Below are 21058 nucleotides of genomic sequence, written 5' to 3'. Positions count from 1 at the left end.
AAAGTCAACGAATAAATATGGATTATATTGAGCGAAGTCGTTTTAGTTGTTTGGTTTATGTTTGTTAGGTAGCGTAGGAAGCAAGTTATTTGTTTGCTTAATTCTTTTTCCTGTCGTTTAACTTTCTTTGTGTAAACGACTTGTCGTTGTTTTACATAGAGTTAGTTAGTTTAGTTTACACTGTATATATTTCTTGTACTCTGCATTTTTGAATTCAATGAGAAAAGTTCAGTTTTCCTTTTCTTCTTCTTTTCTCTCTGATCTCTCACGAAGCTCATCGTAAAATGGTATCAGAGCTCATCGCTCCGACCAAGCTTTCCTTCGTCTGATCAGATCTTTGATTTTTCCTTTCTCCTTCGTCTCCTCCGACAATGGCTGAAGATCCAACGATCCATAGTTCGGCCACAGGAATTACCTCACGAAGGAATGCTAATGAAGAAACCCTAGATCCCTTTTTTCTTCATCATACAGACACCACAGGTCAGATTTTGGTCACCACAGCTCTCACTGGTGACAATTATCCCACCTGGCGAAGATCGATGAAGATCGCTTTGTCTGTCAAGAACAAATTCGGTTTCGTCGATGGATCTATCCCGAAGCCAAACGCCACTGATATGAATCGCCTCATTTCTTGGACAAGGAACAACGATATCATTATAGCGTGGATGCTTAACTCTGTCTCCAAAGAAATCTCATCGAGCGTCATCTACAACGATTCAGCGGCGGCGATCTGGAAAGATCTGGAGGAACGATTCCAACAGAGCAACGCGCCTAGGATCTTTGAACTGAGACGCGCCATCATGAATCTTGTGCAAGATCAGATGACTGTGGGAATGTACTTCACCAAATTGAAGATTCTCTGGGAAGAACTGGCCAATTTTAGGCCAGACTGTCCTTGCTCGTGCGGTGGATCGAAGGATCTCATCAATTTTGTGCAAGATGAGTATGTAATGAAATTCTTGATGGGGCTGAATGAGTCTTTTAACAACGTTCGTGGTCAAGTTCTCCTGATGGATCCAATGCCTTCAATCAATAAAGTCTTTGCCATGGCTGTCCAAGAGGAGAAACAAAGATCTCTGAGCAATGATGTCCTCGGAGGCCAAGACATCTCCAATTCAGCTGCAATGGCTGTGAAAGATGACCAGAAGAAATCCACTAACAAGAAAGACAAGCCAATTTGCACTCACTGCAAAATTCCTGGCCACACAGCTGACAAGTGCTACAAATTGCATGGATTTCCTCCTGGCTACAAATCAAGATTCAAGTCTAATGCCGCAGAAGGATCCACTGGTCTCAATGAGGTCGGCAACAATGGGGCGACTAGCACCATGAACAACCTATCAGCAGACCAGATACATCAGCTCATCAATGCACTCTCCAACCAGCTCATCATGCCAAAAGCACAGCCTGAAGGCACCAACAACATCAATATGACCACCATGAGTACAGGTTCTTATTGTTATCTTAACAGCACAGGTTGTACCGTTAAAATTCCTTTTTCTTGGATTCTTGATTCGGGAGCCTCTAGACACATATGTGCACATAAGAGTTTCTTCCATAATTTTAGGAATTTGCATAATTCCACTGTCACCTTACCTAATCATACTATCATCCCTGTTCATCATTTAGGTGATGTTAGGATTGCTAAAAATCTTGTGCTGAAAGATGTCCTTTATCTACCTGGTTTCAAATTTAATTTGCTTTCTGTCAGTGCTTTGACTCGAGATTCTCAGGTCACCATCACATTCTCAGATGACGAATTTGTGATACAGGATATCAAGTCCAAGATGAAGATTGGCAGGGGTAATATGATTCATGACCTATACGTGTTGGAAAAAGACAACAATGACTGCATCAACACAGTTACTTCTCAGACATGGCATCATAGATTAGGGCATCTCTCTTATAAGAGACTTGATCTTTTGAAAAACCAGTTACATTTCAATTCCACTAATAAGCTTGTTCCTTGTGATATCTGTCCTCTAGCTAAACAGAGACGTCTTCCATTTGTATCTCATAATCATTTAGCTAGTAAGACTTTTGACCTCATTCACTGTGATGTTTGGGGTCCTTACTCTGTGACATCACATTCTGGTTACAAGTATTTCTTGACTCTTGTGGATGATTGTAGCAGGTTTACTTGGATCTATCTCATGAGGAATAAAAATGATGTTCATCACATTATCCCTCGGTTTTGTTCCATGATAACTAACCAATTTTATACTACTATTAAACAATTTCGTTCTGATAATGCCAAGGAATTAGTGTTCTTTGATTTTTTTTTCCAAGGCAGGTATTGTACACCAATTCTCTTGTGTGGAAACACCATAGCAGAATTCCGTGGTGGAAAGAAAGCATCAGCATCTCCTCAATGTGGCAAGATCCTTATACTTTCAGTCACACATTCCTATTGAGTATTGGTCTGAATGTATTCTTACATCTGTTTATCTCATCAATAGAACTCCTACACCTTTGTTATCTAACCGATGTCCTTATGATATTCTGTTTGGCAAGCCTGTTGATTATGATTTCTTAAGAGTTTTTGGCTGCTTAGTTTTTGCCTCAACCTTGAAATCTCACAGAACCAAGTTCCAACCTAGAGCACGCAAGTGCATTTTCATAGGATATCCTGCAGGTGTTAAAGGGTACAAGTTGTTAGATTTATTGACTCGAGAAATTTTTCTTTCAAGGGATGCAGTGTTTCATGAACATATTTATCCTTTTCATAATCATATGCAAAGACAAGTGCAGGTTGATCCTTTTCCTGATTTGGTACTGCCTATACCATCCAACACCACACATATCCCATATATGGACTCCACTGACCAAGCAATATACTCAAGTCAACCACACACACAAGAGATGTCTTCTTGTCCAAGCCATGACTCTGAACATCCGGGCCCACCCTTGGAAGTGGAAGAACCAGTCACTGTTGTTAGAAGATCAGTAAGGCCTAGAGCTCCACCAACACACCTTAAGGACTATCACTGTAACTTGTCACAATCAACCACAGGTGTACTCTATCCATCTCCTCATCATCTATCTAAAGTTCTTTGTTATGATAATATTTCTACTGCCTATAAATCCTATGCACTATCTGTTTCTGATTATTTTGAACCTCAGTTTTATCATCAAGCTTGTAACTTCCCTCATTGGAAACAAGCTATGACTGAGGAATTAAGTGCTATGGAAGATAACAACACTTGGACTGTTGTTCCCTTACCCAAGGATAAGAAGGCAATAGGTTGTAGATGGATCTATACTAACAAATTTAATGCAGATGGGACTCTTGCCAGGCATAAAGCCAGATTAGTAGCCAAAGGCTACAATCAAAGACAGGGAGTTGACTTTATTGAAACTTTCTCTCCAGTCGCCAAACTGGTGACTGTTAAAGTTTTACTAGCCCTTGCTGCCTCTCAAAACTGGGCTTTAGCACAATTAGATATCAATAATGCTTTCCTAAATGGAGAGCTATTTGAAGAAGTGTATATGGATTTACCTATGGGTTATTCTTTTCAGGGGGAGCAGCAGTATCAGGGCAATAGTCAGCTTGCTGGAAAACCTGTCTGCAAATTGCATAAATCAATTTATGGGCTGAAGCAGGCATCCAGACAATGGAACATCACTTTCACAAATGCTATTGTAGCTGCTGGTTTTACTCAGTCCAAATCAGATTACTCTCTTTTTACTAGAGGACAATCTGAAACTTTTGTTGCTATTCTTCTCTATGTTGATGATATTGTAGTTGCTGGTCCTGACACTTCTGTTATTGACTCTGTCAAGACTTATTTACATTCCAAGTTCAAACTCAAGGATCTTGGCCCCTTGAAGTTTTTTTTAGGCATTGAAATTGCCAGGTCAAAGTCTGGGATTGTTATCAATCAAAGGCATTACACTCTTCAGTTACTTGAAGATTATGGTTTCCTGGATTCCAAGCCGGTCAAAACCCCAATGGCACCTCGACATACTTTGAATAACATTGATGGGGTTCTCTTAGATGATGTCAAACACTATAGAAGTCTCATAGGACGTCTTTTGTATTTGACCATTTCTCGCCCTGATATAACCTATGCAGTTCACTCATTGAGTCAATTCTTGCAGGCACCTCGTGATACACATCTCAGTGCGGTCCATCATCTTCTGCGCTATCTCAAAGGGTCTCCAGGACTTGGTTTGATGTTCCCGGCAGACTCACAGCCGCAATTGAAGGGGTTCTCTGATGCTGACTGGTCAACGTGTCCTGATACGAGACGGTCGGTGACTGGATACTGCATTTTTCTTGGAGGCGCTCTGGTTGCTTGGAAATCGAAGAAACAGCATACAGTTTCACGCTCCTCAGCTGAGGCTGAGTATCGAGCTTTAGCGGCTGCAGCAAGTGAAGTCTTGTGGTTGAAGCAACTTCTCCAAGATTTCAAAGTCCCAGAACAAGGTCCTTCGCTTTTGTTCTGCGACAACCAAGCCGCTGTACACATCGCTGCAAATCCCTCGTTTCATGAACGCACCAAGCACATCGAGGTGGATTTGTACTTTGTCAGGGATCACCTACAACTGGGTGATTTCAAACTCCTACCTGTTCGAACACACCATCAATTGGCCGACGCGTTTACAAAACCACTTCCAGCTCCGGCATTATCTTCAATCATGTCCAAGCTGTCCTTGAAGGATCTCTTTCATCCTTCTTCAAGTCCATCTTGAGGGGGAGTATTGAGCGAAGTCGTTTTAGTTGTTTGGTTTATGTTTGTTAGGTAGCGTAGGAAGCAAGTTATTTGTTTGCTTAATTCTTTTTCCTGTCGTTTAACTTTCTTTGTGTAAACGACTTGTCGTTGTTTTACATAGAGTTAGTTAGTTTAGTTTACACTGTATATATTTCTTGTACTCTGCATTTTTGAATTCAATGAGAAAAGTTCAGTTTTCCTTTTCTTCTTCTTTTCTCTCTGATCTCTCACGAAGCTCATCGTAAAAGATTAAGTACCATAGAAATGGGTTCAAGGTACACTTTCTTTTTCTGTTAAGGGTAATCATACAAGAACCAAGTATAAAGAGCAATTACTTAAGGATAAAGACAATCATCCTGATATAATCACACAGAATTTCAATTTAAAATCAGGGTATTATATTTGTCAAGTTATGAGCATCATTAAACAGAAGTTACCAGTGTTAGTTTTTTTATATCAGCTTGTTTTATTATTTTTAATTTTTTGAGCTATTTTGAAATCATTTTATCGTCTCGCTCCTTCTAAAGCCTCATTGCTCCAAGCGTATACAAATCAAAACTTGAAAACGAATCCATTTCATATACTAAACTAAAGTCAACACATGTACCCTCGTCCGCACGCACCTTCACCCCGACCTTCCAATAGTCCTCTGCGAGCTTGGCGTTAGTCAGCTGATCAATCCACTGCGAGAAGCCCGCAATAGGTCCCACAAAACTAGGCTCTCCAGCGTCGAATTCCACATGCAATGCATCACAAAGCACCCCACCTCACCGCTCTCCAAAACCTCCGCCTGGTTGCACCACACCATTATCACCCCTGACTCTGCCACTTCAGCAATCCACCGTTGATGTGGCATATCCCCTTGCACCAACCACACGAAGGACCGCCCTAATTCCACCAGTGCTCTTGCCACCTTATCCGTATGCTTCTCCGCCAAAATCGACAAACTCCCGAACGGCATGTTTTCCTCCGCACGTCCTCGCCGTTGAGATCTTCATCGTCTCTTCGCCGGCCGTTCCGCTTTGGCTCTTTCCGACCATCGAGGTACTCCTCGATAGAGATGTGTTCGGCTGCCTATGTCATGAGCTCCGTCATGATTGTCGGTCTCTTTCCTACGAGCGATTTCAGAAACTTACCCATCTTGAGCTTGTCGATGAGGGCGATGATCGGGTCGTTATTAGTATAATCGCCCACCTTGTTCGCCTCTTCCGTGAACTTGCTCAAGTATCATTGGAAGGACTCGCCACTCATCTGCTTGATTGACCACAAGTATAATTTCTCTCTTTTGTATCAGTGAGCTTGCGAAGCGGGTAATAAAATGTTCCTTCAACTCCTCGAATGATCCTATCATTTCCTTGGTTAACTTATGGTACCATTCGAAGGCCGGACATCTGAGCGTGAAGCAGAACGCCTGGCACATGGTTGTCGGGGTATGCCTCCTAATCTGCATAGTCGTCTGGTATTATATTAAGTGGAAGACGGGATCGTTGCTTTCGTCATAAATGAGGGTCGGGGGAAGCGGAGATTGCCTACGACTTCCTCTGTGAGCAAACGAGGGGCAAAGGGCAAGATCGTGCCTTCGATCATGCTCCGTATTGCAGGATTTGAATTTTGCATAGCTCGAAGCTCCCGGATCTCATCTTGCAGCCCCTGCACGATGTTCATCAACTCGGAGTTAGGGGTCGGCGGTATTGCCACTGGGTGTGGCGCGATCACACGCCATATGTCTTTAAAGCCTGGTCCTCCGATGCGCTCTCGTGAGGAAGCGGGTTTTCCAGGGACACCTCGACGTTGTTTACGGATTCTACGCCTCTAAGGGGAGATTGGCCTCGCGGAATCTCCTATTAGCGATTGAGATGCTACCTTAGGTCATCGTTCCGACCGTCAGTACGCATCGGTGTACGTTGCAGAGTGCGCGCGAGAGTCTTGGGAAGGTGGATTCTTGTGGGGACGTCTTACTGATATGTCCGAGCGGCACGGCGCGTGTTGGGTGTGCTCGCGGTCGACGCCTCAAAGACTTAGGTCCGAGGCATCTTGCTTTCGTCGTCGAAGACCACGACTCTCAACAAATGGTGGTTTTCGAAGAATCCACAAAATACCTCGAGTACTTTGAGGGACCATACTTTGTGCTATAGGTTATTTGCTCCGCTAGAGGATGAACAAGCCTTCGAGTCGACAATTAGAGGACTTCATGGCCTTTTGGGTTTATTGCTACAAGGCGAACTAGGATTTGAAGTTCAAAGGGCATTAAAAATGTAGTCGTTGCATTTGCGTTGATCAATCTCATCCTAAAAGAGGCAATATTAGGCATTAAAAGTAAATGAGTAGTCGTAGCGTCTTAAATCAACAAATTAGGCTATATTTTTGTAACTCTTTCACTCCATTTTACTCACCATGTCTATATTGCCAAAATAAAAATGTGTTCCACACATCTATTTTAGGCTCAGTGCCGGTTTAAATGTGCTTTAACAAAAACTATGAAACCGAGGAATCAACAATAAATAACCAAACTGGCTGCAGAATTCAAAGGCAATGCTATATTCTCCTTTGTTTTCTCTAGCCTTTCTGAACAAAAAAAGTTTTTTATCCAAATAATTTAAAAGTTGAGGCAAAATTTGAACCATTTCCAGAAACCACTCATATCCATATGGTTTATTACCTATAACTTGAGTTAACACGAGAACTTAAATACCAAAATTGATTCATCCTGAAATGAGAGTTCAACACATAAATTTATTTAATAAAAACCCCAGGTTTGTTAGTTCGTTAAGGATTGATAAGAGGAAGAAGGTTTGACTTTCCAATTGCCATTCTACCGTAAATAATACTCTTGAAGAGTCTAATTTTTCTACAGTAAACAAAATTCAAAACCAGCTATTATTACCTAAATCTTGACAACATATAGCTTTACCAATATGAGCAAATAAGCTAAATCAATGCAATACTTGAGAGCAAGAATAAAGTGTCTTTAGTCCGCACACTAGTAACGAACAAAAACCCCTTTAATTTGATAGCGACCAAACAAAATTACCTCGGTGTACAGTCGTATCAGAGAAAAGAAATTGATACTTGAATCGAAAAACTAAATTAGTAACATGGAAGGGCAGATGAAAGAAAATTATTTATGCAGTTGCGGCACCTTTCCCCTTCTTCCTCTGAAGTTTCTTAACGTAGAACTCGAGCTCTTTGCCTTCAAGGATGTACCTGATTTCGCAAGAGTTTAATTAGAACAAAAAAATATATAAGAATACACTGTTTTGGTATAAAGAAAAGTTAAAATTTTGGATAAGTTACCCATCAGCTCGACCGCATTGGCCAGGGCGGGACGATATGCAAGCATAGAGCCTGCCGCTGCTGAACTGCTCTTCAATGTGAGCGTCGAGTTTTAGCTCTTCTTGCCGTTTCTCAATCTTCCTAACGACATGGCTACTCTTCTTTACTTCCTCGGTAACTGCCTCTCCCTCCTAATATACACACCATACATAAATCTCAAGTGAATAAGAAAGCTAATTCCACGAAAACCCCGAGAGTAACTCAAGTTTTTGCAACTCAGTAATAAATTGCTCATACTTTAGTACTTAAACAAATTTTCTGCATTAATGCAATGACATAATAACTAAGTCTCTTGTTTTGACAATCTAAAAAAATTGCCTTTTCAAATAAATTCGAATTTAATTTAGATGGATTCATTATATTATACTACTCATCTAATTCCATATTTTGTTATATTACGAAAACCCCACACCATTTTTTACAATTCAGAAATAAATGACTCAGTACCTATTTTTTATTCAAGTTAGTTTTCTGTACTAATGTAACGACATTAGAACTTAATCTCTGTTTCTGACAACCATAAACAAATTTACCCTATGGATTTATTTAAACTATGATATTAGACGTTAAACTCAATTTTCAACAATTACATCTCTTTAAATAAAAAAAACCTGGTTGCTCCTCTTCAAATTCAAAATTCGACGATATCCGCCCCAAATAAACATGATATCCGCCACAACGAATCGAGAATCGAAGGGTTACCTCGGCGGTTTCCTTCTTGGCAGAGACGGTCTTCTTCTTCCTCCCGATATCGACACCGTAGTGTTGGAGATACCACTGCTTGAAAGGGGCAACATCGACTTGGACGATCGCACCTTTCACGAGGGTCTGAGTTCGGACGAGCTCGTTGTTGGAGGCGTTGTAGACAACGTCCAAGAGCCGAGTCTTGCGAGTCACAGCCTCGCTTCCCCACGAGAAGTTTCCAGTGTCCAGTCTCAGGGCTCTCCACTTCACATTCCCACCCCTCACTCGGATACGACGAACCGTCTTGTTGCTCGACAGCTTCGTGTTTCCCGACTGGCGTCCGAGCTCGTACCTATTCCCAATTATTTCAAAAAATAAAAAAATCATCAGAACTATGTTCACATAAAGAAGAAAACGAAAGGATTGCGAATTCATCCCCTTAAGATATATGAACACCATCAAATAAGCTCAAATCTCTTGCCATACGTTTAACTTATATCACTAATAACAAAATAATTCATTTGTATGAAATTGGAGAAGAAGGAAGGATCGTCCTTAGCCTAACAGCTATCAATCACTTCACGAAAATATTTCACTACTAGAGTTCAAATCATCGAATGCAAACTCGGCTCAAATCTCTTGTAATACGTTCGACATCTGGAAAATACTAATTGGAACTCAGTTTCCGACGAATCAATATGAAAAAAAGACTTACTTCCGCTTCTTTCGCCAGCTCTTTTTCTTGCCTCCGGTGGCACGACGCTTGTGCATAGAGTCACGAGAGATACCTGAAAACCCATTTTCAGAAGACAGAATTAAAACGCGACTAGCCACAAGAAATAGAGAATCGCCTTATTACCCATGGTTGCCGATGTGGGAAAAAGATGAGAGCTCGCGCTGATATTTCGTCAACCTAAACCTAAGATTATCGATTTCTTTTCTATAAAACCCTAGCCTCCAAATGGGCCGGGCTTCTTTGTACCGATCCTACTCCAAAAGTCCAACCGGATTTGGGCTTAAAGAAGTAAAGAGGTCGTTTGGTTTTGTTTTTTAAACTCGTTTCCTGTTTTTAAATTCTGTTTTCTAATTCTAATTTTTAAATTTAAAAAACAGATTTAGAATTTCGTTTCATAATATTTTAAATATTGTTTAGTTATGTTTTCCATTCAATTGTTTTAAAATATAAGAGAGATAAAATAGAAAACAATTTTTCATTGTTTTCTGCTTTCTAAACAAATTTCAAAGAAAACGAAAACATGATTCTAAATATGTTTTCTAAATTCATAAGCAAACATATTTTTTAAAACTGTTTTCTAGAATTTAGAATCAGAAAACAGAAAACAGGTTTGAAAAACATAACCAAACGCCCCCAAAATTTTAACTTTTTTTTTTCCTTCCCAAAATGCTCTTTATATATATACACATGTCAACAAATTTATAACTTAATGACATCTATGCCAATGTCAACAAATACATAATTTACTGATATCTATCAATAAAGTGTAAAAAAAAAATTACATAAATATATGGGACCTATTAATACATTAATACATGTTGTCTTAGTTATGTTTTTGGTTGATTTTGAAAAATTTCAATTTTACTAATATATTCCAAATATTTAATTCAATTCGAAAAATACATATTTAGTCATATAGATTTTTTTGAAAATTAAATAGTATTTTTGAATTGCAGCATTTTCAAAATAGTTCTCACTTCTTTAACACTTATCTTTGAGAGAGAGATAGCTTATATATATATATATATATATATATATATATATATATTATATATATATATATTATATATGGATTAATTTTACTTTTGCCCCCTGAACTTATAGATAAATCACATACTTTATCCCGCCTTTTGTTTTGTAACAATCATTACCTTCAACTTTATTAATTTTTTCAAAACTCATCCTTCCGTCAAATATTTAACAGATCTAACTAAAATATTGGGTAAAATCGTAAAAAAAAAGACATTTTTAATTTTTTTAACATTTAATATTAGCATTTACTCTCTCTCTCTCTCTCGTTTTAAGTAACATTGAAGTCGCTGTCACCGGGGGAGGGAAGGACGGAGAGCTGTCTGGCGAGGTCTTCGAGGAGAGGCGTCGGCTTTTTTGTCGGAGAGGTTGAGGTATTTTTTGTTGAGAGAGCCATAGAGTGGCCGCGAATCGGGATTCGGGGTCATCGGCTTCTCTCTGTGTGTGTGAGGCCATGCTCTGTTTTTTTTTTTTTTTTTTTTCGTTCTTTGATTTGGTCTCTGTTCTTGGATTCGCAGGCCAGCAAAATATGTATTCAAGGACGTGGACCTGAGCCACAACGAGAGCCATAGATTGGCCGCGAATCGGGATTCGGGGTCATCGGCTTCTCTGCGTGTGTGTGAGGCCATGCTCTGTTTTTTTTTTGTTCTTTGATTTGGTCTCTGAGCCAAAAAACTTATCTTCATTCTCTATTAAACGTAAATTTACCAATATACCCAGCAAAATACGTGCACTGAGCCAAAAAAACTTATCTTCATTCTCTATTAAACGCCCCTTAAAAAAAAAATTCCAAAACAAAATATTTCAGCAATGGAGATACCAAACTCAGATCACCATCATCATCATCATCAACATCAAAGAAGAATCATGAAAACCAACTTGCTATGCATTCCAAGCCTGAAAGGCAACAACAACAAAAGCTCATCATCGTCATTCTCTCACAGCAAGTCCAAGATCCTCGAGCGATTCCGTGAGGCTGTATTTCGCCTCATCTTCTTGTCCGCGCTCTCTTCGTCCACAAACCCCAACGACACACAGGTTTCAAAAGACGGTACGGCAAAAAAGGATTATTATTATGACATCATCAACGATCACCGCCGCAGCGAGGCCGTGGCGGATTGCGAGTTCATCAAGAAAAAAGTGGGCCCCGATGATCGCAGCTCCGTTGATTCCGTGTCCTCATCGGACGGTGGCGATGGTGATGAGGTTGCACCGGTGCAGCGATTTGTGCTATAATGAAAACGAAGATAATATATAGATATATATTAAGAAAATTAAGCTTAATTGTTTTTTTTTCCTTTCTTTCATTTGGTTTGTTTTTTGGATTCCAAAGTTCGAGGTATATGTATCCAGATACTGTAAATTCACAAAGGTGTTCTTGATTGTCTTATTTATTTATTTATATATTTTTCACTAAATTTGGCTTTTGTTGTTGCCTTTCAGCCAACGCCCAAAATTTAAGGGTATATTGGTAAATTTATGTTTAAACTCATTTATACAATGACACGTGTCAAATTCTGTTAGAAACATTAACGGAAGGATGAGTTTTGAAAAAGGTAAAAGAGTTGATGGTAATCGGTTGTTACGAAACAAAAAGCGGGACAAAGTCTGTGATTCGTCAAAAAGTTGAAGGGGCAAAAATGAAATTAATCCATTATATATATATATAGAGAGAGAGAGAGGGAGATAGAGAGATAGATACAGAGAGATTTGAAAAAAAATACAATATAAGTTTGAAATATATATAACAAAAAAACTCATGAGTGAGAGCGGTCAAATTTTTTAAAGGATATAGTAAGAGTAGTCAAGAACTCATAAAAACCACTTTTTAATCAATGCTATTATTACAAAATATAACCCAATTTCGACTTTCTTCTTCTTCTTCTTTTTTAAGGGTATCTTTGTTATCAGTAGGGATTGAACCCACAACTTATACATTGGAAGTAGTGTAAATTTAGCAACTACGCTATGCTAAGTACACGACTTTCTTGTTAGGCCTTTAGAAGTCTAGAAGATGTTTTTCCATGTAATTTACTTGTGCATTAACTCTAGCTAAACACACGTGTATAATTTGTAGTTTAATTTAAAATATGATCATTATTACTATCATATATTATTATTCATTCATCACATAAATTAATTAGTGTATACTGAACTATATTTAAAAATTAATCATAAATCTTAATGAAATCCATTAATTTTCCATAACAAGACATTTTGTTATATAGCGTATTGAACTTGCCATCCAAACTAGGTCGCAGGATGTGTAATATAATATCTATTATAAAATTATAAAGAACAAAAAAAATCACCGATCAACGTGTTATGTGTCAAAAACAAAAAATTTATCTGAGATTTTTTTTTTCGTATTTCCTTTGAGCACTGTAATTTCTTATTTTGAGATCATCCACACTTAATCGACAGTGACATTTTAAACCTTGATTGAGTGTTTGAAAAAATACTTATTAAAAACTTTGGTTTCCAAGCTTTCAAAATTTTTGTTATATTAAAAAAAATCACTTTTGAGCTAGTATTAAAAACAATTTCACCATCATTATTGTCTCATATGACTTGCCGTTTGTTGTTTGCATTCGTCATAATGGAAGAAAAATAAGGTTAATTGGGCATGACAAATTTTTTGTATATGAAAGAGCGAAAGCTATGGCATGGTGATTCGTCGTTGTCAAGGATGCGGCAAGCAACGTCAAGGTCATCGGTGTGCGTTGACATCGGTGTGGCAATGGTTGTTGTCAGTGGACATCGTCGTGTTCATTAGTTTGTCGGTGCCGAGACCAATTGTGCATAATGTTTTATTCTCTTTGGTGTTTTTGACGGTATCACATTTGATTGTTAGGATTTACCAACGTTTCTCGTGGGTGCTACTTCGGAGGCAACATATCTCTTATGATCACTTCATTCTCGTACACGCGGTAACTTATGTCTTATCTCTCATACTCTTCGCATAACTAGTCATACTAATGTTTTCATTTGATTATTTTATTCAATTTGCGTGGTGCTTATTTTGTATTAAATTGGAGATGATGGATTAGCTGCATTTCTGTATCATGTTATGAGTGTCATGTTAGATTTTTTTTATCAAAAAATTAGGAAAATAGCTTTTTTTCAATAATAAACGTATTTTCCGTTAAAATTGGGTAAAAAAAACCCATCAAAACAGTAGAATAACACCTTAGTACATGGAACACCGCCGAGAATCGAAGCATTACCTCGGCGGTTTCCTTCTTGGCAGAGGCGGCATTCTTCTTCCTCCCGATATCGACATCGTAGTGTTGGAGATACCACTGCTTGAAAGGGGCAACATCGACTCGGACGATCGCGCCTTTCACGAGGGTCTGAGTTCGGAAGAGCTCGTTGTTGGAGGCGTTGTAGACAACGTCCAAGAGCCGAGTCTTGCGAGTCACACCCTCGCTTCCCCACGAGAAGTTTCCAGTGTCCAGTCTCAGGGATCTCCACTTCACATTCCCTCCCATGACTCGGATACGACGAACCGTCTTGTTGCTCGACAGCTTCGTGTTTCGCGACTGGCGTCCAAGCTCGTACATGTTCGATTATTGCAGATATTTTGATTAGAACTACGCTTAACAGGAATACAAAAAAAGAAGAAAGAGGGATCAAATTACTTCCGCTTCTTTCGCCAGCTCTTCTTCTTGCCTCCTGTAGCACGGCGCTTGTGCATAGAGTCACGAGAGATACCCATGGTTGCCGAGAAAAAGAGTCTCCAAGTTTTATCTTCGACCGAGCAGAAGAGTGTTGATGTCGATTTTTGAATCGATCAACAATCACTAATGAATGAAATTATAAAATATTTTTAAGTGGGTTTAGAAAGACGTCGTATAAGAAACGATTTAATAATAAAGAGCTATAATAATGTTACGAATATTAATTAATTTTATTGATATAGAGAAGGTTACAAACGGGCGAGGTGACGAACTCAACAGGCCGAGCTCAATGCAATAAACGTAAGAATACAATATAGAATGTCGAAAACTGAGAAATAAGAGCTTGCGTGTGTGTGAAAATTGTCCTTTCCTCTTCTATTTATAGACGAGACGGAACCTTCTGGCCGAAGACACGTGTTCCCCGATCCACTCTCCTCGCCGAGGTCGTAGTCGTCCGAGATCCGGTCTTCGCGGCGTAGTCTCCTCTTTGACTGATCATTTCTATTAGGAAGACGTGGACGAACTGGAGTCTATCGAACCGGGAGGTGTTGCTGGACTTGGGCCGACCTGCGGAGAGCGAGTCAAGTCCAAAATTGATTTCGTGGGCCGCTTCTCAAATGGATCGTGGGCTTCAATCGGGCCTAAGCCCATCTGAAGCGATATTTTAATATTTGAGTTTTTAAACCCCCACAATTAGCCCCCAAATATTTTGAAAATATTACGAATATTTTGAAAATATTTAACGCGGCGAATTCGAATTGTTCCGAATAAAAAAGGGAAATCGAGGATTTGGGACCACGTGGCGTCACGCGAGAGCACGTCTTCTTTACACGTGGTGTGTTGTAACCGTATTTCGTAGGTTGAAGTCGAAGAGTCGGAGAATCTGTTATCTTTTGCAGATATCGAGGGAAATATCTTATAAGATTTTATTCGATTTGATTTCCGAAATCATTAGATTTTTTCGGGATTTCGGGTAATTATGAAACGTATAAATAAGCGGACCGAAGAGTCGCTTCTTTTCATTTATATTCTCATCATCCGCGATTAAAAAGGTAATTCTTCTTCTCAGACTTCTCGTTTTCTTTGACTTTGAGTTCTCTCTCTAAGTTCTTTAGCTTTCTTGTATTTCGGCTATTATCAACTGTCAGTTCGACTAGCGAATTCAAACGTATTCATAGATTTAAACACTTCGTCCATAGAACACATTAGAACTAGATGTCGAACTCAGGACTTCGTCCATCGGGGTCTCAACCCCTAGGGAACGAGGATATTTTATTACCCTCTGCTGTGACCTCGACTGACCTTAGAAGGATCCGTGAAAAATATCAGATCCCCCCAGAAATTAATATCCTTCTTCCTCCTCCTGGGGCTACAGCCGATACCGTAGTGGAGGGTTACTGCTGCGTATATGAGATCTGGCTAGAGAAATGTGGGCTGAGGTTTCCTATTCACCCTCTCCTGTTCGACTTCGCCCAGACTCTAGGTTTGACCCTTCCCTAAATGTGTCCAAACTTCGTCAGGATGGTAATGGGCCTGATAGTTGTGGCCTACGAGCTCACTTTGATGTATTTAGTCCGTCTTTGTGTGGTTAAGGCGAATTCGAAACACGATCCGAAGTGTTTCTACCTTTCGAAAGCCGCATGCAAGGGTGTGATCTCGGGTCTACCCTCGAATGGCAAATTTTGGGGGAGGCGATACTTTTACTTTGCCATGAATGAGCATTCACTCGGGGACCGAGCTCGTTCTTTCTCGTCAAAATGGGCGAGCTCACCGAGTATGCATAAGAATTTAGTTCGCCTGCATTTATATTCTGCAGTGAAATATATAATTATTTATTTATTTATATATATATATTTTGTAGAGAAAATCAAAGCGCCATCTCAGGGGGTCGAGTTCGCCGAGAAGTTGATGCTGCTGCAGTTGGGCGAAGTAGAGTGGTCGAGCTTCACCCCATTCAGGTTCATTTCGGCCAAAGTTTGGCATTTTCCACCAAAATTATCAGAGCACTTAGAGGAAGGTTAGTTTGATTTGTTCTCGTCCTTTTTCTCACGGTCAATTGTATACATCCTGTTTTGATCAAGTTTTTATTCTGTTAGTCGTAGGGGACAATAGGAATACCCCGATGAGTGCGCGCGAGGCGAGGAAGCAGAAGAAGGGAGGCGCTGCCTCGACTTCGACCCCGACCCCGGCTATCCCCGTCGACGATCCTGAGGTCGAAGTGACCGGAGTTCGTCTGGTGACTGAGATCCCGGTTGTTCTGGTGCCCTCTGACGAGGTACCCGAGACGGCCGAGGTCGCTCCGAAGGACGTTCAGGGAGCCGAAGTTCCCGAGGCCGAGGAAACTCAAGCCCCTGGAGTCGACGAAGACGTCCCCGAGGGAGCTGAGGGTCGAGCCCCCGAGAGGGACGAGATCGGGGGGGCGCCCAAGAAGAGGAAGATGCCAGCGAACCGGGTTCCTGATGGGGGAGCCCCCGGAGCGAAAAAGAAGAAGAAAAAGGGTCCGGGTCCCGACCTTGCTGGCAGGGACGATGAAGAGACCGCCCATGAGGTCCCTGCGACAACGTTGACTCGGGCGGAAAAGGGCAAAGCCGCCGCTGAAGGAAGCAAGTCTTCCTCGAAGTCGAGGTCTGGGGGCCGAGATGACTCCGCCCTGACCCGGAAGAAGAAACACGTCGTCAACTTTCACTTCGCTCGGGACCATCTGTTGTGCGACGACATTTACTCCTCGGCGGGGCTTCTTCGTCAGATGACGTGTTCCGGGATGGAGCTCCCAAAGGTCCCTGACCTCGCCGAGGCGGACTGATACAGGATGATGGCCTCGGCCATAATTGGGGTAAGTTTTTTTTATATAGCCGATATGTTATACTTGTGAAAAATGACTATTTTCTGTTACGCTCGAACTAATGAGAGGGGTTGGTTTCAGTTGTCCACCCAACTGAACCGAGGTGTTTTTCTCTATGAAAATCGCCTTCATGATGCCAAGGTCGAGCAGGAGAAGCTCGCCGAGGTTCAGAAGGGGACGGAATCTTTACAGGCCGAGCTCCAGGGGATGAACGACAAGATCGCCACCCTCCAGGACGATCTTCTGGCCAAGGATGCTCTCTTGGAGAGGTCGAACGGTAAGATTGAACGCCGTCGTGGCAAAGTTCAGTTCTTGTCTGTCGACATCGATGATAAGAAGGAAAAGATCAAGGAATGGGTGGCTCGTTCCAGCGGCTTCGAGAAGGAGAGGAACAAGCTGGCGGCCGATCTCGAGGCGCGAGATAAAGAACTGAAGGATGCTCTGGATGAGATCGCCCGGATGAAAAGGTCGGCGAAGGCGGAGCGAGATCGGGCAGTGCACGCGGCGAAGAAAGCGACCTCGCTCAAGTATCGCGAACAGATCCTCAAGCACCGTGCGCAGAAAGAGAAGATGGACGAGGCCGTCCTCATTCTCAAAAAGCTCGAACAATGCCGGGGGAACAAGGAACTGATCTCGGAGGCCTTGAAGGGCGAGATTTCGGACTGGGCGGCCGAGATGAAAGATACTGAGGATGACATTGCTCAGTACGAGGCCGACTACGCGGCCGTCGCCGTCCCTGAGGTCGAAGACATCCCGTTCACTCCATATGCCGACCGTTCCCCTGCTGATGTCTCTATGACCGAAGGCGAGGCCTCAGTCATCAACGAACATGGCTCGATGCTTGGCCGTTCTGACGAGGTTCTCAACTCTATCCCGGAGGGAAATGAAGAGGCGGCGGCGTTCACGCCTACTCCAGAGCGTCAAGATACCGAGGCCGAACCCCGCGACCAAGCTTGAGTCCTCAGCTTTTTTTTTTTGCTTATTTAATAAAATGTTTATTTTGTTTTTGGGGCCCGTGTTTTTGGGCGAAGTTTTTATTGGTTTTGATACAATCATAGGGGGCTTCGGTACCTCTATTTTATTTGAATTTATGTTATTATTTTATGCAATTTTGATTTTTAATTTTGCCAAGTTTTTTAGCTCGCCAAAATCAATTATGAATGCATGGGTGTTTATTCTTTTATTCAGTCCGTCCTGCCGATCTGAATATCATTATTTTGTTTGTTCCTGAGACAGCTCGGATTAGTATAATCTGTGAAGTCTTTTAGGTCACCTATATTTGGCCCAAAATGTTTCCCTTAAAAAGTTCAGATGATTTCGCTAAGTTATTTAGCTCGTCGTGGAACTAAAAGGTTTCCCTTAGGCTGAAGTTTGGAAATGGTTCGTCGTTCAAAATCTGTTTAGTTGTTCGGAATATTGCCGATCCGAAGCGTTTCCCTTTAGATTTGAAGCCGAAGTTCGTAATTACATTTTGTGAAAATTTCAAGTCTTTTAGATCTTCGGGGACGTAAAACGTTTCCCTTAACATTTCCGGACGAGATCGACCTTCGTGGGTACGATCTCTGATGACGCTGCGAGATGTCGGTTCTCGCCAGAGTCGAGGCGTTTGCACTGCTAGCCAAATCCGAGGTCGGGGTCATTAGCTGAGGTGCGAGCTCCGTGGCTTAAGAGGTAGGGGGACTGTGCCTTAGTAAGAGGCTGCCTACGTACCCTTTATGCAGGGATCAAGTCAGACGTAGTTCAATTTTTACTGGTTTTAACAGTAATATTTTTTGAGTTTCGAGACGTTCCATGATCTTAAAACCGGGATTCCGTTGAGTGTTTCAAGTTCATAAACGTCGGGATAGGTTACTCTGGTGACCCTATAGGGGCCTTCCCATTTTGCCCCGAGTTTTCCGGCGTTTGCCTCGGCAGTATTTTGAAAGATTTTTCGGAAGACCAAGTCCCCTACATCGAATCTTTTTGTGTTGACGTCTTTGTTGTAGAATCTAGCGATGGATTGCCTATATCGGGATAACCGTGATAGGGCTGAATCTCGCTTTTCCTCTACTAGGTCTAAGGCATCGCATAGAGCCTCGTCATTTTTTGGCTCATCCTCAGGTGCGTATTTTATCCTAAGGGTTTGCACCTGATGTTCGATTGGGATGACAGATTCGACTCCATGGACGAGGGAAAATGGAGTTTCCCCTGTCGACCTTCACGGGCTGGTTCGGTATGCCCACAGCACGCCTGGCAGTTCTTCTGCCCACCGCCCCTTCTTGGCATCGAGCCTTTTCCTTATGGAGTCGACTATGGTCTTATTTGTTGCTTCCGCGTGCCCATTTCCTTGAGGATATCATGATGTTGACATTCTTACCTCAATGTTGTTATGGAAGCAAAACTTTCTAAACTTTTTCTATATGAATTGTGATCCGTTGTCTGTTATGATCTCGTGGGGAGTTCCATGCTGACAGATTATATTTTTCCAGATGAATGCTGTGACGTTGACGTCTTTTATCAAGACGAAGGCGCCAGCTTCCACCCATTTAGAAAAATAATCTGTTAAGATTAACAGAAATCTTAACCCGCCAAGGGGCGACCGGCATTGGTCCCACAATGTCCATAGACCATTTCATGAATGAGTATGGCGCCGAGATAGATGAAAATTATTCCGCGGGTCTTTTTATGTTGGGGGCATGGCGTTGGCATTGATCGCAGCGGCGCGAGTGCGCCTCGCAGTCTGCCAGCATGGTCGGCCAAAAGTAGCCTTGCCTCTTTATTTTGATGGCGAGCGCTCGTCTGCCTGCGTGATTTCCGCATTCCCCTTCGTGTACGTCTTCCAGGATTCGTTTAGATTCCTCTGTCCCAACGAACTTGAGGTAGAGTCCTGCGAAGCTTCTTTTAAACAGGCTTCCATCTATGATGCAAAATCTCGCGCTTCTCAGCACGAGCTTGCGTTTTGCCATCTTATCGGATGGGACCGTATCAGTTATGATGTAATGTAGTATTTCATCTCTCCAATCCCTCCTTCTATTGTTATGACCGCGGCGATGGTCGTGGCAATAGAAGGTTGTTTGATTGTTTCGACTGGTATAACCCTCTTGAGGCCCGGATCCGAGGTAGATGCCAGGGCAGCCAATGCGTCGGCCGAAGTATTCTCGCCTCCAGGGATCCATGTCAGGGAGAATTCTTCGAAGTTTTTTGTTAGTTCTTTTACGACTTTTGGGTAGGCTTCCATTCGCTCATCCCTGGTCTCGTATTCCCCGGAGTATTGGTTTGCTACGAGTTGGGAGTCGTAGAAAGCTTCCACTTTCTTTGATCCAACTGCAGTGGCCAACCTAAGTCCGGCGATTAGTGCTTCGTACTCGGCTTTGTTGTTTGATGCGACGAAGTCGAGCCTGAATGACTGTTCTATAGTCTCACTGTGGGGGGAGGTTAGGTGTATTCCTACTCCAGCCCATTGCTTCGATGATGCCCCGTCCACTTTGAGTGTCCAGGTGCCTTCGACTTCGGTCACGGTGGGACTTTCCCTCGAGAGTTCGATGATGAAATCCGCTAAAACTTGCAATTTTGCGGATGTCTTCACTCGGCACTCGATGTCGTATTCGCTCAGCTCCACGGCCCACTTGGTTAACCTTCCTGATTGGTTAGGGCTATGTAGGAAACTTCTGAGCGGATGTGATGTCATTACTATTATGGTGTGAGATTGGAAATATGGTCGAAGTTTTCGCGCGGCGGAAACGACGGCCAAGGCCAGTTTTTCCATAATAGGGTATCGAGTTTCAGCATCGACTAATGACTTGCTTGTATAAAAGATCGGTCGTTGGTCCCATTGCTCTTCCCTGACGAGTACTCCACTAACTACCGCTTGAGATACTGCGACGTATAGATAGAGTGGCTCCCCCGCAACGGGTTTTGCCAGGATTGGGGGTGTCGATAGATACTCTTTCAATTTTTTGAACGCGTCTTCACATTTGTCGTCCCATTCAAGCTTCTTATTTCCTTTAAGGAGCCGATAGAAAGGGAGACATTTATCTGTTGACCGAGAGATGAAGCGATT

General features: G+C 41.8%; 2 protein-coding genes across 3 annotated transcripts; both read right to left on the bottom strand.

Moving 5' to 3' along the window:
• Positions 1 to 7621: 7621 nt before the first annotated feature.
• On the bottom strand, positions 7622 to 14242 carry LOC149394255 (small ribosomal subunit protein eS8-like). Of its 2 annotated transcripts, XM_089617099.1 has the most exons (5): positions 9592 to 9640; positions 9448 to 9520; positions 8751 to 9084; positions 8010 to 8179; positions 7622 to 7919 (listed from the first exon to the last, which is right to left on the bottom strand). In XM_089617099.1, exons 1-5 carry the CDS (start codon positions 9593 to 9595, stop codon positions 7838 to 7840), a joined length of 663 nt encoding a protein of 220 aa, XP_089473225.1. In that variant the 5' UTR covers positions 9596 to 9640; the 3' UTR covers positions 7622 to 7837. The 2 variants fall into 2 exon arrangements, with proteins under 2 accessions (XP_089473225.1, XP_089473226.1); XM_089617100.1 differs by lacking the exons at positions 9448 to 9520; positions 9592 to 9640 and adding an exon at positions 14139 to 14242.
• Positions 14243 to 19987: 5745 nt separating this feature from the next.
• On the bottom strand, positions 19988 to 20686 carry LOC149394254 (uncharacterized). The gene has a single exon (XM_089618303.1). It carries the CDS (start codon positions 20684 to 20686, stop codon positions 19988 to 19990), a length of 699 nt encoding a protein of 232 aa, XP_089474429.1.
• Positions 20687 to 21058: the final 372 nt, after the last annotated feature.

This window comes from Urtica dioica, chromosome 6, assembly GCF_054948205.1.
Source record: "Urtica dioica subsp. dioica isolate 48M chromosome 6, U.dioica_male_clone48M_v1_H2, whole genome shotgun sequence".
NCBI lineage: Eukaryota > Viridiplantae > Streptophyta > Magnoliopsida > Rosales > Urticaceae > Urtica > Urtica dioica.
The sequence above is the reverse complement of the archived record's forward strand: the minus strand, read 5'-3'. Positions and strand labels throughout refer to the sequence as shown.

What these genes read in the sequence shown, in the direction of transcription:
- LOC149394254 (XM_089618303.1), bottom strand. Translation starts at nt 20,686, where the DNA reads ATGACATCACATCCGCTCAGAAGTTTCCTACATAGCCCTAACCAATCA.
- LOC149394255 (XM_089617100.1), bottom strand. Translation starts at nt 14,215, where the DNA reads ATGGGTATCTCTCGTGACTCTATGCACAAGCGCCGTGCTACAGGAGGC. An exon ending in AGCTGGCGAAAGAAGCGGAA is followed by an intron (nt 9,085 to 14,138) that starts GTAATTTGATCC and finishes AATTGGGAATAG; the next exon opens with GTACGAGCTCGGACGCCAGT. An exon ending in CAATGCGGTCGAGCTGATGG is followed by an intron (nt 7,920 to 8,009) that starts GTAACTTATCCA and finishes TTGCGAAATCAG; the next exon opens with GTACATCCTTGAAGGCAAAG.